Source organism: Condylura cristata, unplaced genomic scaffold, assembly GCF_000260355.1.
Source record: "Condylura cristata isolate star-nosed mole 26May11 unplaced genomic scaffold, ConCri1.0 scaffold00023, whole genome shotgun sequence".
Classification (NCBI taxonomy): Eukaryota; Metazoa; Chordata; class Mammalia; order Eulipotyphla; family Talpidae; genus Condylura; species Condylura cristata.
The window spans coordinates 34,091,867-34,108,563 of record NW_004567124.1 but is presented as its reverse complement, the minus strand read 5'-3'; the positions used below and the strand labels follow the sequence as shown (position 1 = coordinate 34,108,563).

Here is a 16,697-nt window from a genome sequence, read left to right as displayed (position 1 = left end):
GGTCAGGAGAGGTCTGCCACGCCATGTGGGTCTCCTCTGGGGCAGGTGGGAATCGAACTCATGCAGAAGTGGCTTAAGCTTCCCAGTGCTGTGCTTTAACCCGCTGCGCCACCAGGGATGGCCCCCTATAATGGAATTTTACAAGATTTGTCCTTTTGTATTTGCTTCTCTCACTTTGGATAAAGCTTTATTGTTTCCTCTATTTGTAGGGTGTGTGAGAACTTCATTCCTTTTATTGCTAAACACTTTGATGTGTATAGCATGTTTTGTTAATCCAGTCATCAGTTGATGGCCTTTTGAATTGTTTCTGGTGTGTGTGTGTGGGGTGGGGGTTGGTAATATGAATAATGCAGCTATTAGCATCCATTTATAATTTTCTATGTGGATTTGGATCTTCCTGGGTTGCAGTCTTCCTGTGTATCTCCCCAGGAGTGCAATTACTAAGTAATATGCCAAGTCTGTGCTTAATCTTTTGAGAACTTTCAGTTTCCAAAGTAAATTCTACCATTTTATGTTCCTATCAGTCACATGATACTTCCAGTTTCTCCAAGTCTTTGCCAATAGTTGTTAGCGTCCTTTCTTTCCAGTCCAGCCATCCTGGTGATGTGATGTGGCATCTCATGGTTTTGATTTGCATTTCCCTAATGATGAATGACATGGATCCCTTTTGCATGTGCTCATTAGTCATTTGTATGTCTTTGAAGAAATATCTATTCAAATAGTTGGTTTACTATTTTTTTAAGATCTTATTTTTACATAGAAGAAGTGGGGTGCAGGCCAAAGATGCAGGGATGAAAGGCTTCACCAGAGACAGAGTGGGGAGCAGAACAGGCAGGTCAACTAAAATACACTGCTGGGGGAAGCAGTGGGCAGGTCAGAAGAGGTCTGCTGCGCCATGTGGGTCAACTCCCTGGCCGGGGATTGAACTCATGCTGCAGTGGCTGCAGATAGCTTCATAGTGCTAAGACTTCAACTTCTTGCACCATCAGGGAGTGGGTGTCTTTTACTATTGAGTTGCAATAGTTTTTAATTAGGTTGTCTTTTATTATTGCATTGTAAGTGTTCTTTATGTATTCTAGATATATGTCTTTTATCAGATACATAATTTGCAAGTATTTTCGCAAATTGTCATATATGATGTATTACAGCATAAAAGTTTTCAATGTTTCAATGTTGATATAGTGTAATTTATTGATTTTTTTTTTTTTTTGGTCACTTATGCTTTCGATGATGAATATCTCTACTGTTCTTTAAAAGAGGATCGCTAAGCCTTGGGTTTAAGATCCAGTAACAGATGGCACTCCGTGGTGGCACAACAGGTTAAAGTGCAGCTCTGTGGCGCTCTCCACAGCAACTGTAGCATGAGTTCAATCCCCCACTAGGGAGTTGGCCCACATGGCATGGCAGACTTATCCTGACCCATCCACAGTCCCCTCAGCAGTGTACTTCAGTGGATCTGCCTGTTCTGCTCCCTGTTCTGTCTCTGGTGAATCCCCTCACCACCACCCCCGCCACACACACACCTCAAGCTTGTACCCCAGTTCTTGTGTGCATAAATTAATAAATCTAAAAAAAAATAAAGAGCTTAAAGATTTAGTAGCAGAGAGAATAATGGTATTGCCATTACTCAAGCTACAGAATACAGAAGGCAAAGGGTGGGAGTTTCAGGGATGCAAAAAACTTAGGCATCAGATGCAATGAGTTTTTCTGTGGATATACTTAATTTAAGGTACAGAAAGGATAGGACATACCAGGCAGATAACTGAAATATGTGTGTGGAGCAACAGAAATGAAAAATACAGGAGAATTGAGAGGCCTCCTCTCAGTAGTGACATATGAAGCTGCAGAAAGAGATTGGCCACCAGGGGGGACCTAAACCAGCGCCTGGAATTTCACCTACAAGTTTTAGGGCAGTGTGTGGGGAAGGTTTGGAGGCACAAACAGAAGAATACTATGTCATGGGGCCAAAGGAGTGTGCCTCAAGGAGCAGGCTGTGACTGGCAGCATCACTGGGGACCTGATTGGGGAGCATAAAGGAGGCAGAGGGAAGAGGAAGACTTGGTAGTGAGAAGTTCTGATGGCCTCTGGCAGGACCGTGGGGTAGTATATCTGGTGTGAGCCTGCTGGTATCAGAAGAAACAGGAAAGTGGCATCATGAAATGTGAAGTAGGGCCCCCCTGCTGGCTCAGGGGTTAAAGACAGAGCTATCAAGCATTTGACAGCCAGTGCAGCACAAGTTCGATCCCTGTCCAGGGAGGTGACCCACATGGTGCAGTCCTGTCTCTCCTCTCTCACCTGCTGCTCCCCTCAGCAGTGTATTCAATAGATCTGCCTGATCCTCTCAACCCCTGTACCTCTTACACCCTAGTTCTTCTATATATAAATAAATAAATCTTTAAAGAAATATAAAGTAGATTTGATGAAGGGGGAAGTAGCATAGCTTAACATAAATGCAGAGTGAGAGGTGTATATATATATATATGTATATATGTATATATGTATATATATATATATATATATATATGTATACGTACACATTTTTTTGAGATTTATTTATTTATGTGTAGAAGAACTCAGACCACAGCAATGAGAGCACTGAGTCCTAATCCCACATCCATGGGGTTTTATTTTGAAGATACGTGTTGGATGTTTCTTCAGCTAAGGGGAAGGATAGTGAGCTAGGCCACAGTGTTGCCAAGAGGAACCATGAGCAGATGAGTTAACCTTTTCAAATTTATTTCACTACTCCCCTTTTTTTTCCCCTGAAGCACATTTCCTCAGATCCTTTCATATAGCATTTGAGTCACCAATGTAGGAAATGGTGAGCTAGTCTAAAAGCCTCTTAAGGTCAAGGGCCTTACCTAAAGAAGCCCCTGGAATGGTAGGTGGTAGACACAGTAAGGAGAGGAAGAATCGTCACCTGGATCAGGAGGTGAAGTAGTAAGGATGGGTGTGCATGCAGGTGACACTAAAGGTGAGGAGAGGAGCTAAAATTCAGTTGAGTGGCATCCATCCCAGCACGTGAGCCGGGGACAGGGCACGTGGGTGGTGTCGAGCTTCTGCCGTAGTTCATCTGCCTGACTTTTCATAAAGGTGTTGGACGTGAATTGGACGTGAATTCTGTCATGATGAATATCAAAACACAGCCCCTGGGGTCTGTGCTCAACTACAGCAAAAGGTACTTATGCAAACTCGTCTTTTAAGTCTTTTCACACTATTTCTGTATTCCAGTTGATGCTCTCTGAGTGGCTAATTGACGTGCCTTCAGACTTGGGCCAAGAATGGATTGTGGTCGTGTGCCCTGTTGGGAAAAGAGCCCTGATCGTGGCCTCCAGGGTGAGTAATTGCCTGCTGCCCCTCGCCCACATATCTGGTCTGTAGGGGGAGGGCCCCTTGCATTCCACAGTCCTTACCTGCCACTCATCTGTGCCTGGCATGGGGACTGAGATGCATTTCTGCAGGAGGGGCTGGCGGAGGGCCATCTTTGGGCTGATGACTCCCCTGCAGATGGTAGAGCTAGAGGGCTGGAGGCCTTGATGCCCCGTGGGAGCTGTCACTTTTTCCCCACAGGGTTCTACCAGTGCCTACACCAAGAGTGGCTACTGTGTCAATAGGTTTTCTTCCCTCCTGCCCGGAGGCAACAGGCGAAACTCAACTACAGCGAAAGGTATTTACACAAAATTGTCTTTTGAGTCTTTTAGTCAGTAAACAACAGTGTAAATTGCTTGGTTAGTTGTTTCCAAGTTCTACTTTGAACATTTATCTTTGTTTGTTTTTATATTTATTTATTTGTTTATGCATAGAAGAACACGGGTGTAAGCCAGAGGTGCGGGGGTGGGGAGGGATTCACCAAAGACAGTGGGGAGTGGAACAGGGGGACTAACTGAAATACATTGCTAAGGGGAGCAGTGGGCAAGAAAGAAGAGGTCTGCTCTATCATGTATGGATTAGCTTGCTGGGTGGGTGAACTGAGGCCGTTGTGGTGACAATGCTAAGACATAATCCCTAGGTCGCCTGGGAGGCCCCTCAATGCATATCCTTGAGTCAGCAAAGACATAGCCTGCCCACTGCACTTGGGCCCTCTCCTTCAAAGTGAGGCCTTCTCAGTCACAGAATAGATGCCACGCCATGAGGGCTACTGGGTGATAAGACCCCTAAATTAAGGTCAGCACTACTAGGTGACAGGTGCATCTTTGGGGAGCATGTCCCTCCGGAGGTAGTATACTGTTACAGGGACTTCCCTCCCAAATCCCTTAATTCCTTTTGACTAACTTTCTTGCCACTCCTACCCCACCCAGACCTAGCCTGAAGAGATGAAGATCCTGGGGGTTAAGTAACCTGCCATGGTCCTTAATGAGGAAGTTGCCCATGCCCTCTAATGCACCCTTCCCTGCTATGCAGGCTCCCTCGGTAGTTCCTCAGCCCACTCACTGCACCAGGACTTTTCTGTTGGCTTTCAGAGGCCTTCACTGGTGGGCTTCGGCCCACTCATCCATGTCTTTTCCCTGCAACCCTGCCTGACCTTCACTTTGCTCAACTGGCTTGCCTCATTGCCCTGAGAGGCGTCAGTTTGCTTTCCCTTTGGGCCTTTGCACATGCCACGTAAAGCCCTGACCTGAGATGCCCTCCTCTGCCTCTGTTTGAATCCTCTGACCCCAGAACACTGTTCATATCCCATCTCTTCCATGAAGCTTTCTGCTGCTCCAATCTCCACTTTCTCTTAGTTTGTGCTGTCTCACTCAGCTGTTGGTTCTGGCCTCGGTGATGATCTTACCCCCTTTACTGGACTGAAACTTCCTTAAAGGCAGGGGCTTCTGTAATAAGTATTGTCTATAGAGCACACTGTCTGTGTTAGGAACGCTAAAAAGGTCTACCATTTCTTCAACTTCATATCTTATAATACTTTTGAAGAAGAAAGTGACAATCCCCGCCAATGCTGAATGAAGTGATATTATCCAAGGACCTGATTTCATTGTGTCCTCTGTTTAAAGCGTCCATTTGCAACAACCTGTTGACAATATTAATGAGGACTGTTTTACTGTAGTTGTAAGTGAAAATGGAAGATTTCCCAACTTGAATTTCAGACTTCCCACTTGGTTTAGGGTTGCCTGGATCCTCTTGTGCTGGACTACCTCAGGTTGCCCTAAGCTGCACCAGGTAACCAGAAAGGGCCATGGGGAACCTTTCCCTAGTGAGTCTTGTTCCTTAGTATTGATGCTTGCTGAGCATGAGGAGTGATGGATTTCGTTCCCAAGCCCCTAAGAGAGGGCTCCCTAGATTATGGTGGAGGGACCCCTGCTTGAGGCAGCTCTGTGCTGATTCTCTGCATTGTGCCCGCAGACTACACCATTCTGGACTGCATCTACAGTGAGGTAAACCAGACTTACTATGTGCTGGATGTGATGTGCTGGCGGGGACACCCTTTTTATGATTGCCAGGTAAGGATCAACACTCCCTCACATTTTATCTTCTCAGCTTTTCACTTCTCCTCCCGGGAAGGTGGCTCAGCATGTGGGTTTGGTATGTGACCACTTCTTGGTATGCACAGGATGTGGTAGATCAAGAAAATTATCTAATGTTCCTTGCATCTTTGAGTGTGTTTAAATTAGCTTCCTTTTAAGAAAGAAGTAGGAAATTAAGGGAAGGTTTGTGGAGAAGGAAAGAGAAACAGAGCAGAGGGGTAGGCTTGACTGTGTGGAAGCTGGACCCGCCCTTTCCCTCTCCACAGTGCAGACAGTTGCTGACAGGGAAGGTTGTAGGCCAGGGCCACTTTGTGCAGGTGGCACAAGGAAGAGAAGTAGGAATGCAGGGCACCCCAAAATAGACTCCTGTCACCACCACTTGGTCCCAACCACATCCTGACCCTGAGAACGGCAGGGCTTTGTTGGTACGAGACTGAGGCCTCCTGTCACGAGGCGCTGGCTCTGAAAGGAGGTTCTCCCAGCAAGGCGAGGATTCAGTACCCCCCTCAGCATTGGCCTTCCCTGGTGATCTCAGTGCAGTGGCAGTCATCAAGGTAGACTTGGTAGCCCCACAGGCTCAGTCCTGTTTCTGTGCCTCCCCACCAATGTCAGTTTTAAAGGGTTGGTTTTTTGTCTCCCTGTCAGAGTATATAGCGGTGGTTCTCAGTGTGTAGCCTCAGAAAGTTGTCAAAGCCCTGCCATTCTCAGTTCTCTGTCAGATATTCAGACCTACTGAATTTGAAACTATGCGGATGGAACTTAGGTTTTAACAAGCCTCCAGGGGTTCTTCATACAGACCCAAATATGAGAATCAAAGTGCTCACTGCAGGCTGCTGCTTTTCATAGCCATTAGCTCAGTAGGTTTCCACGTCTGCTAGGTTAGAATACTTCAGGATTCTAACATGCACCTAATAACAACAATAATAGACAGGACTTGCATAGCAAGCAGTCTGTGAGTACTGTTGTCATTGAATCCTGACAACAAATCTGTAAGGAGTTAGCACTAATCTTCCTGATCACGTGGCTATGGAAGGCAAGAGCCATTCATGTTAAGTACCTTGCCCATGTGCAAAGCCAAGCCTAAAACTCAGAACTTGTAAATTCAATTCAGAACATTTATTCTTTTAATTTTGTTGAATGAGTTTATGACATGTATTCACAACCTACAATTTTGGTAACTAAAGCTGCTTACATTTTTCTAATTTAAAGAAAAGACTGTTTTTGTTTTTAAGGATTGATTTATTTATGCATAAAGATGCTGGGGTGCAGAAGGGTGAGAGGATTTACCAGAGACAGAGTGGGGAGCAGAACAGGCAGATTTACTGAAATACATCATTGAGGGGAGCAGCAGGTGAGACAAGAGAGGTCTGCTGCATCATGTGGGTCAGCTCCCTGGCCGGGGATCAAACTCATGCTGCAGTGGCTGCGGATAGCTTCCTAATGCTATGACTTAACCTCTTGTGCCACCAGGAAGGCCTTTTTATTTTTTGTTTTTAATTTCCAAATGCAAAATAATTAAGAAGAAAGAAAGGGCCCTCCGGCATGTCAGTAGTTCAGAGAATAAAGTAGTTTATGAAAAATTACAATGACATACTAGTATCTGAGCCCCGGGATTAAAGTAAAACAAAAGTTAATATAATATTCTTAGGAGTTGGAAAGTCTTGGGTTCGACAGTATTTTGTCTATATACTTGGGCAAGTGACAAAAGCACTCTGAGCCTCAGAGTCCTCATCTAAGAATGGAAATTATGAGGCCTCCCTGATGGTGCAGGGTTTAAAGACATAGCACTATCAAACTGTACACATCCACTGTAGTACTAGTTTGATCCCCAGGAGGTGACCCACATGGCACAGCAGACCTCTCCTGACTCCCACTGATCTCCTCAGCAGGTATTTCAGTCAATCTGCCTGATCTGCTCCCCACTCTGTCTCTGGTGAATCCTCTCACTCCACCACCACACCTCTGGCCTATATCCCAGTTCTTGTATGCATAAATAAATCTTTTTTTATTATTTTTTACATCAGTCTTCTTTTTTATATAATATATGCTTTTAAAAAAATATGTATTTATTCATACAGAACTGGGGTACAAACCAGAGGTTCAGGGGTGGTGAGAGGATTCACCAGAGATAGTGGGGAGCAGAACAGGCAGATTGATGAAGTGCACTGCTGAGGGGCACAATGGGCAAGTCACGTGGGTCTGCCATGCCATGTGGGTCACCTCCAGTGCCGGGGATCAAACTCACACTGAAGTGGCTGCAGCTTGCTTGCAGTGCAACGTCCTAACCTGTTGCACTACCAGGGAGGGCCCCAATATATGCTTTATCATCTTGGGTATAGTCCCCCAAAATTCCCACCACCAATTCACCCATGCACCATCACCATTCCCCTATGCTTTTCCTACCCTTGTTTTGATCCAACTTCCTTCTTCCCCACTGCAGAATGTTTCCAGTTTATAGTTGCCTGTCGCTTTTGATTTTTACTTCATTATAATCACTTTTTCCCCCCGATCCCTTACTTGGGTCCCCTACATTCCTCCTAAAAGTGAAACTACCCAGTATTTTTCTATTTCTTTCTGGCTTTAATTAAATAATTTTTTTTTTCCTAAGTGGAGATAATAATAACACAGCTCTCAGAAGATGCTTGAGGGTTAGAAAATGGTATGTATAGAAGTCTTAGCATGGAGCCTAACATGTAGTAGGCCTTTGCTGATAAATGTTGCTTAGTAGTCCCATTTGATTTTAAGGAAAACTTTTCAAACATTTTATAAACCATGTTTTATTATTTTTTTAAATATTTACTTAGGCATACAAAAACTGGGGTACAGGCCAGAGGTAAGGGGATTCACCAGAAACAGAGTGGAGAACATAACAAGCAGATACACTGAAATATACTGTTAAGGGAAGCAGCGGGCGAGACAGGAGAGGTCTGCTGGGCCATGTGGGTCAGCCCGTGGCCAGAAATAGGCCAGGAGTGGGTGGCTGGACAGCCTCATAGTGCTGCGCTTTCGCCCTTTGCGCCACCAGGGAGGCTCCTATAAACAGTGTTTTAGGGAAGCGAGGGAATGCTAGCCAGATTTAGGTCTTTATGGCTCTGATGTCTGTTTAGAAAGCTGTGTTTTGTTCATATAGCTTGAGATGAGCAGCTTCATCTTTCTCTTATCTCTGTGGCAGACTGATTTCCGATTCTACTGGATGCATTCAAAGTTACCAGAAGAAGAAGGACTGGGAGAGAAAACCAAGCTCAATCCGGTGAGGCCTGGTGTTGGGATCACAGGCTTGTTTTTGCGAGTTGGTTTAGATTGGTCTGTTATCTACATGTCATCACATGAATGACCTTCTCTTATTGAGGCAGCATAATGTAATGGGAAAAGAATGGACTTTCCAGTCATCAGCTCTGAATTCCAGTTTAGGCTTTAACAATCGCCAGGTTGATAACCTCAGATGGCCTTAGTTCATTCAGCTGAGTATTAGGACTAACAACACTCACTTTACAGCCTTGTTCTAAGAACTAGAAGACATATAAATCTGAAAGTCTCCTTAGCATAATACTTAAGGCAGGCACTCAGTAAATACTGGTTGATACAAAATGCTAGTAACTGCTTTTATTAATGTTTATTCAGAATTCTAGTGCAGCAGTTCTCAAGCTGTAGCATGCACACGCAGCCCCTGGAGGCTTGGTAAACAGACTCTTGGGCTTCTTCCCCAGAGTTTCTGACTCAGTGGGTCTAGGGTGAAACCCAAGAATTTGACTGCCTTTTTTTTTTTTAAAGATTTATTTTTATTTATTTATGCATACAAGAACTGGGATGCAGCCCAGAGGTACAGGCGGGGGTGGGGGGTGACAAGTAAGAGGATTCACCAGAGACAGAGCAGGGAGCAAAACAGGCAAATCTATTGAAATCCACTGCTGAGGGGAGCAGAGGGCAGAGTGGGCAGGCAGGAGAGTTCTGCCACACAATGAGGGTCACCTCCCTGACCTCCCTGGCCGGGGATGGAACTGGCGCTGCAGTGGCTGCTGATAGCTTGATAATGCTAGACTTAACCCCTGTGCCACCAGGGAGGCCCCCAGAATTTGCATTTCTAACAGTTCCCTGACACCTTGAGAACCTGTGCTGCCCTGACAGCTGTATCTCATCTTACACTTTACAGCTCAGAGCAGGCTGCCTTCCCAGGATCTCACAGTCCAGCATGGCAGCCCAAGTCTCTTGGCAATCTGCTCAATGACTTAATTATCTGACATCTATTTTCAGAACATTTTACTAACCCTATAGAGTGATTTGTGCTTGGGTTGGCTTACCTATGTTTTATAACGTAGTAGGGTAACAGTTGCAGGACAATAAATGGGGTCAGTCCTGGCAATGTTCTTGGGCACTGAGGAAAGGCACACGGGAATGGCTCTCTCTGAGATGCTGTTCCTGTGCTCGGCACGAAATCTGACTGTAGAGTTTGTCATCCTGATGACTCTATTATACTGCTTCACTCTAAATTTCTTGCTGGACCGAAAGGGCTCTTGTCTGACCTTGTCATTGTGGCAGCCATGTCGTAGGGCTGGGGGAGTGATAGACCTAAACCTATCACAGGACAGTGATGCTCAGTCCTGACTGCATCTCACATCAACTGGAGATCTTCCCAAAAAATGCGTGGCCCCAGCCTAAGCCAGTTCAGTCAGAATCTTGGGGTGGGACCTGGGCATCAGCAAATTTTAAGAGTTCTCAAGATGATCCTCTTGTATAAAGTAAGGCCGAGAACCACTCACCTAGTACTTCACAGGGCAGGTGGAAAGGAGACAGAGGGACAGATGAGCCCAAAAGCTTTTCTTCTTTGATACTGCTTTGAATTAGTGGAGCCTATGTTATTTGTAATGTGCTAATTCTGTTCTAATTTTCCCTTTTAGTTTAAATTTGTTGGCCTGAAGAATTTCCCTTGTACCCCTGAGAGCCTGTGTCAGGTGCTGTCTATGGAGTTCCCTTTTGAGGTAATACAACCTTGTCTTGATGGCTCCCGTGTCATTACAGGACACAGGGAATCTTTAGTACAAGACTTTTAAGATGTCCTTTGGCTTTGCTGTGAGCAAGCATTAGCATAGGGCTGACAGCTGACTCTAGGAGAGGTTGTGCTTGCTGCCCTCAGCTTGTTGGCTGAGTCAGAGCACCCTCGTTGGAAGAGCAGTTCATCTCACTTTACAGACGGAGAAACCGAGGCCCACAGAGCGGCAGCCCTCCCATTCCTGCGTCAGTCCTAAGTGCCTGTTTCTGCTGCAAGCTTGAGACATAGGCCTGGGATTTGATGGTCACCACTGCTTGTAAAGCAAAGGGGCTTCTAAAACTGACAGGCTCAGGGGTGTGAGTTCCTAATCCCTCCTTCCTCCAAAGAGCAGTGATCCCTGGAGGGTGGTGCTGGCTGAGAGGGGGTGCAGGAGCAAGCTGGCTGCCTCTCTTTGTGTGTAGTGCTGGAAGACTCACATTCCAACCCTGTGTGGTCCTTTTCATCCTCAGCACCCTCAGGCCCCTCCTCCCAGAGTAGCAGATGAGCTTGCCTCCTTGCCCTGCGTAATCCTTTTACTCCCTAGTCACCCCCCAAGTATCAGCTTGAGCCGAGTATAATTTTGCTAAAAGGATCACAACTTCCCGAACGAGGAAGTGGCAAAAGCTGAGTTGTCTTCATTTCTGGGAGTCAATTAAGAAGGTGGTAAGAACACCATCTTTATTTATAACCCTGATGCCCCAGTGACAATAAAGGCTTTTTAGAGATGAGTCATGGAAAGGAAAATGTGGGACTCTAGGAGTTCTTCCCGTTGAGAAAAACTGAGTTTCCCAGAACATAGCTTGTGAACAGTTTAGGAGGAGGTCTAGCAGCCAGCAGTGGCTTGGGGAGCAGGACTTCCTGACAGCCTGTTTTCCCCTGGCTCAGCAGTCCGGCCTGTGGGCAGACCTGTCCACTTCTCTGGCCTTGTTCCCCCCGTGCAGCACAGCCCCAGTGCAGAGACCTCAGGGTGGAGACAGCACATGGGGACATTTCTGCTTTATGCTAACTCTTTTTAGGGAGGCCTCTAGAGCTTCTTGAGCCCGAGCTCTCAAAACAACTTCATGGTTGAGTAAGAAGGTAAAGCAGTGATAGAAAAATAACCAGTAAACAGGAAACTGAATTTGTTTTTATTTTCTAAAATTTAGTTTTCTAGGCCCCTACTTCATTTAGAGAAGTTGCACACATACAAAACAAAGACTCCTTACCTTTGACAGAGACCCAGAAAGAGAAGTTGGATCCCAGAGCTGCCCTGTGTATATAGTGTCTGGAAACCAGTGACCCCAGAGTCACTGACCCTCTCATTCCTTTGGCAGGTGGATGGACTGCTCTTCTACCACAAGCAGACCCACTACAGCCCTGGGAGCACTCCTCTGGTGGGCTGGCTGCGCCCCTACATGGTGTCAGATGTTCTTGGTGTGGCTGTGCCCACTGGCCCACTGACCACTAAGCCAGAATATGCTGGGCACCAGCTGCAGCAGATTATTGAGCACAAGAGGAGCCAGAAGGAGGGCGTGAAGGAGAAACTCACAGCCAAGGCCTCTGAGAATGGACACTACGAGTTGGAGCACCTGTCCACCCCCAAACTGAAGAGCCCTCCCCAGAACCCCGACCACCCTGGAAGCCTCATGGAGAACTAAAGAAGGCTACCTCCTTCGGGAGCTGCAGGACCCTGCTTGACCCTGGAAGGAGGCTCGGGAGGAGGATCGTGCTAACAGCAGATGACTTCATTTTAGAGTGGACTTTCCAAAGCTGCTGCAGCTGGAGACAGCTTATCTCCTGTGTGAAAGGCTGGCTCAGACGGTGGGGGAGGTGCCCAGATTAGGTGGTATTCAGATTTGGGCAGCCACTGCTCAAAAGTATATCCCAGACCCACCATGTAAATACATGTCATTCTTAAGAAAGAAGTTATTTGTGATTCTTAAACTGCAGAATCTTGAATCTCTCCCTTCCCCCACTCCGTGGCCACCCAAATCAGGACTGTTAGGTCTTGGCCCATTTCACTGTTTTTAGCACTTAAGCATGCTGAGTTTCCAGTTGCTGCTGTTGGTAACGTCATTTTCTAAAAGGTTTTACCAGGAACTGCAATTCTTGGTATTTGAATATGTTCCCTCTTCTGAGAAGACAAGTGTGATTTTCTCTGGTTTAGACACTGCGAGAGATAAAATGCAAATGGGGTTCATTCACTACTTCCACAAACTTTGAGTGCCTTCCGGGGGGGTATGGTTATGTCTTTATGGCTGCTGTGATGTAGACTGGGCTGCACAGATGGACAGGACTCAGTCCTTGCCCTGCTCACTGTCTAGTGAGAAATAAACCCAGAGCATAAGAGTGTCAAGATGCTGAGATGATGGCTTCAGAGCAGGGGCCCGCAGCCCTGGCAGCCAGGCTGGCAGAGAGAGGTTCCACTGAGAGCAGAGCCCAGTTGCCGTAGCAGAAGGACAGGAGCACGCTCTGTGGACCAGGAGGGGGGTGTGTGCCAGTGGGAGGGCTTGCAGTGCTCCCCCGTCAGAGCAGGGCAGGATTCGCCTGGCCCAGGCAACAAGTAAGACTGGAGAACTACAGGAGGGGAAGCTGGACTTGGCCTGATGATGGGGGGCCTGTGTGCTAAGCAGAGGGTTTAGATTTTATGTCATGGGTGAAAAGGAGCCAGTCTTCGGCACCAGTGAGAGCAGGAGATGGTGCCTAAAATTGACAGTTTGTTTCTGCTCTCTGTTCAGGAAATGTGTCCATTTCCTCTGGCCGCTCCCTGTTTTCCACACTTCCACCTTTCCAGTTCTTGTCTTGTTAGACAAAAGAACTTCACAGTTTCACTGCTGGGGTACTAGTGTCCTGTGGACAGAATTGCAGAGGGATCCAAGTCAGATCTTGTCTGACACGCAACTGTTCCTTTGTGTTGATTGTTCTGGGAACAGATCCGGGCAGAAGTTGTGGTTAAGTGGAGCCTGATTACACAAATTCAGCACTTCAGTGGGGCTAGCCTCAGTGTTCTGCTCTCAGAGAGCCGCTCCTCTCAAGCTGACTCTGTAAAATCAGAGAAGGGAGAAACCTCCCGCCCCCAGGCCCCACGTCGACCCTGCTGGCAGCAGATGTAAGGTGCACACCTCAGTAAGCTTGCTCCTGAATTTAGGTCAGCTCTGCAATAGGAACATCATGCTTTTTTTGGTTATAGAACATGTTGTAGGCTGCCTAGAAGGCTAGTTTTACTTGATGATCTTTTGAATGCTCTAGTCTGTGTTGTCAGCAGACAGCATTTCAGGAGCTTGGCACGCTAATAACAGGAGAGAACTGGCACAGCACCGCCCAGGAATGATCAGGTCTGAAAGGTCTATTTCCCCAAAGGACACTCTGGAGACAGATGCATGCATCAAAGAACATATTAGCCAGACTTAACACTACATATAATTTGGTGCAGTTAAATGTAGCTGGAAAGACGTGTCTCAGAGGAAGTCTCCTGATAATTTTAAGCCAGGGGCCAGTGTTCTAGATCACTGAACAGATTGTGTCTCCTGGTCATATTTCTTGAATTATAAAATCACCTCCTGCCATTTGTTTGGAAGATGGTGTGTTATAGATAGCTGTGACTGCTTGCTAGTGTTCTTACCACCCTTCTGAATAGCTCCCCGTTTCTTTTTTTTTTTCTTGTGGAATTACCTTTTCTCCATGCAATATGATCTGTTGGGACTGTAATCCAGGGGGAAACGCCCTCCCTTAACCAAATGTCAGGCCTATGACTCAAGATGTGCCAATTACATATTCCTCACCAAGAAGAATTAGTGTCTAGAGCATAGGAACAAAAGAGTGCATCAGTTGGAATTTATTTATTTTGCATATGAAGGTGTTTTTCTGCCCTATCTTGAAACCCATGACTACCCAGTCTATCTCAGCTTGCTTAAGGTAGCCAAAACTGAGTTACTGGTCTCAGAACCAGACTCCTGAATAATACCCCCATGCGGCCTGCTTGCCTTGACTAGAGGGGCCAGTTTGGCATAAATTAGCAAAGAACTATTAGTTGAAATCACCTCTTTTAACTCAAGTGACACTGCAACTCAGTCACCAAGGAAAAAAACAGACTTTTTAACTAGTAAGTATAAAATAAGTAGTCTTGCCAATTTTTTTTTTGTAAGATTTATTTATGCATACAGATCTGGAATACAGGCCAGAGGTGCAGGGGATGAGAAGATTCACCAGAGACAGAGTGGGGAGCAGAACAGGCAGATCGATGAAGTACACTGCTGAGGGAAGCAGTGGGCGGGTCAGGAGAGGTCTGCCACGCCATGTGGATCACATGGTTCACCATGTCCATTCAACCCCACCTTTGTTCTGTTCACTCAATGAACTAAGTCCTTCATTCAAGGCTTAATTTTTTGTCTCTGGCAGTACTGCCAGGCTTTGAGCTATTTTCCCCATCACCAATCTTTCTCCCATTCTAATTTTTTTTTTTTTAAGATTTGTTTATTTATGTACACAAGAAATGGGGTACAGGCCAGAGGTGTCAGGGGAAGGGGTGTTTAGATGATTCACCAGAGACAAAGTAGGGAGCAGAACAGGTAGATCCACTGAAATACACTGCTGAGGGGAGCAGTGGGTGGGTCAGGAGAGGTCTGCCACACCATGTGGATCAGCTCCTGGCAGGGATCAAACTCACGCTGCAGTGGCTGTGAATAGCTTCATAGTGCTGTGCTTTAGCCCACCTGCCCAGAAGGCCCTTCCTTTCTAATTTATCTCTATCATAACAAGTGGCAGAATGATCCTTTCTAAAAATCTGAATTTGGGCCTCCCTGGTGGCCTAGGAGCTAAGTCTCAACCCTATCACTGGTACAGCCTGAGTTTGATCCCCAGTCAGGAAGGTGACCCACATGGCACAGCAGGCTTCTTCGATCTCATCCACTGTTCCCCTCAGCAGTGTGTTTCAGTAGATTGGCCTGTTCTGCTCCCCACTTTTCTTTGGTGAATCATTCCACCACCAACATCTCTGACCTGCACCCCAGTTCTATGCATAAATAAATCAACCTTTTAAAAAAAATCTAAATTTGATCATGTTACTTGCAAGACTGTCTATGATTACCATCTTTCTAGCAATGCTGCTTTGCAGGCCCCTGAATAAAGGTATGTTTCATATTACCACTCTCTGCCCCCCTTAACCTTCCCACCTCAATCTAATTTCACTCGTCTAGTGAACAAACCTACTCATCTTTGTACAGTCCATTCAGCAAAAACCCGTAGGAACTTTTATTTCTTCTCTGGTCAAATTAGCCATTCTCATCTTTGGGGCTTCTGTGCCACTAATACCTATTTCCCCAAGTTAGGGGTAGTCTACGCTTTGGTTAGCTAATCACCAGAAGAATTCAACTCATGGAAGGCTGTTACGGTTGTAATTATAGTTCAGCATAATGAAAAGGAAACAGGTTAAAGGCAGTGAAAGAAATAGATTCATAGCCACAGTCCTGGAAGTGCCAAACGTGCCTCTTCCCTTTGTCCCCTCCTAGTAGAGTCACTGACATTAACTTTCTGTTAACAGTGGGTGACAATACTCATAGATACTAGCCAACCAGAAAATCACACGGAGCCTTGGTGTCCAGGTTTTATCTGGGCTTGGTCACACAGATTGGTTGGCTCATCTGGATTTCCAGCCCTTCCAGAGGTCTCCTTGATAACATGTGGTTAAAGCACCGCATTCCGTCCCTGCTCAATCACTTTGTGAGACTATCTGGTATAGCCAAAGACCCCCAGATAAGCAGAATTTGGAAGTTCTTCACAGGATTCAAAAGTCAGCCTGTCTCGAGCCTTTATTATACATCACCTCTATTAGATTGCAAACTCTTGGAACATGGTCTTATTTTACTTTAGAGCACCAAGTCTGAAACTTGCATTGAAAAATGTTGTTTGAGGCCCTCCCTGGGGGCACAAGGGGTTAAAGCTCAGCACTATGAAGCTATCCACAGCCACAGCAGCATGAATTTAATCCCTTGCAAGGGAGGTGATCCACAACATGCAGCAGACTTCACCTGTCTCGGCCTGCTGCTCCCTCAGCAGTGTATTTCAGTAATCTGCTTGTTCTGCACCCCACTCTGTCTCTGGTGAATCCTCTCACCTCCTTACTCCCGTACCTCTAGCCTGTACCCCAGTTCTTGTTTTGTTTTTTTATTTTATAACAGCTTATTTTTACATCATTTTGTACATTTTTTTTTCCATCTTAATTGTAATCCCCG

General features: G+C 46.0%; 1 protein-coding gene across 2 annotated transcripts in view; it reads left to right on the top strand.

Moving 5' to 3' along the window:
• SNUPN (snurportin 1) overlaps nucleotides 1-12,380 on the top strand; it is a 22,875-nt gene extending 10,495 nt beyond the window's left edge. For both annotated transcript variants that reach the window (XM_004687997.2, XM_012728809.1), the window contains exons 4-9: nucleotides 3,232-3,336; nucleotides 3,571-3,667; nucleotides 5,341-5,438; nucleotides 8,635-8,712; nucleotides 10,358-10,438; nucleotides 11,802-12,380. In XM_004687997.2, the coding sequence (XP_004688054.1) occupies nucleotides 3,232-3,336; nucleotides 3,571-3,667; nucleotides 5,341-5,438; nucleotides 8,635-8,712; nucleotides 10,358-10,438; nucleotides 11,802-12,125 (783 nt within the window). In that variant the 3' untranslated portion in view covers nucleotides 12,126-12,380. The remainder of the gene's footprint in view (nucleotides 1-3,231; nucleotides 3,337-3,570; nucleotides 3,668-5,340; nucleotides 5,439-8,634; nucleotides 8,713-10,357; nucleotides 10,439-11,801) is intronic.
• The last annotated feature ends 4,317 nt before the right edge of the window (nucleotides 12,381-16,697 follow it).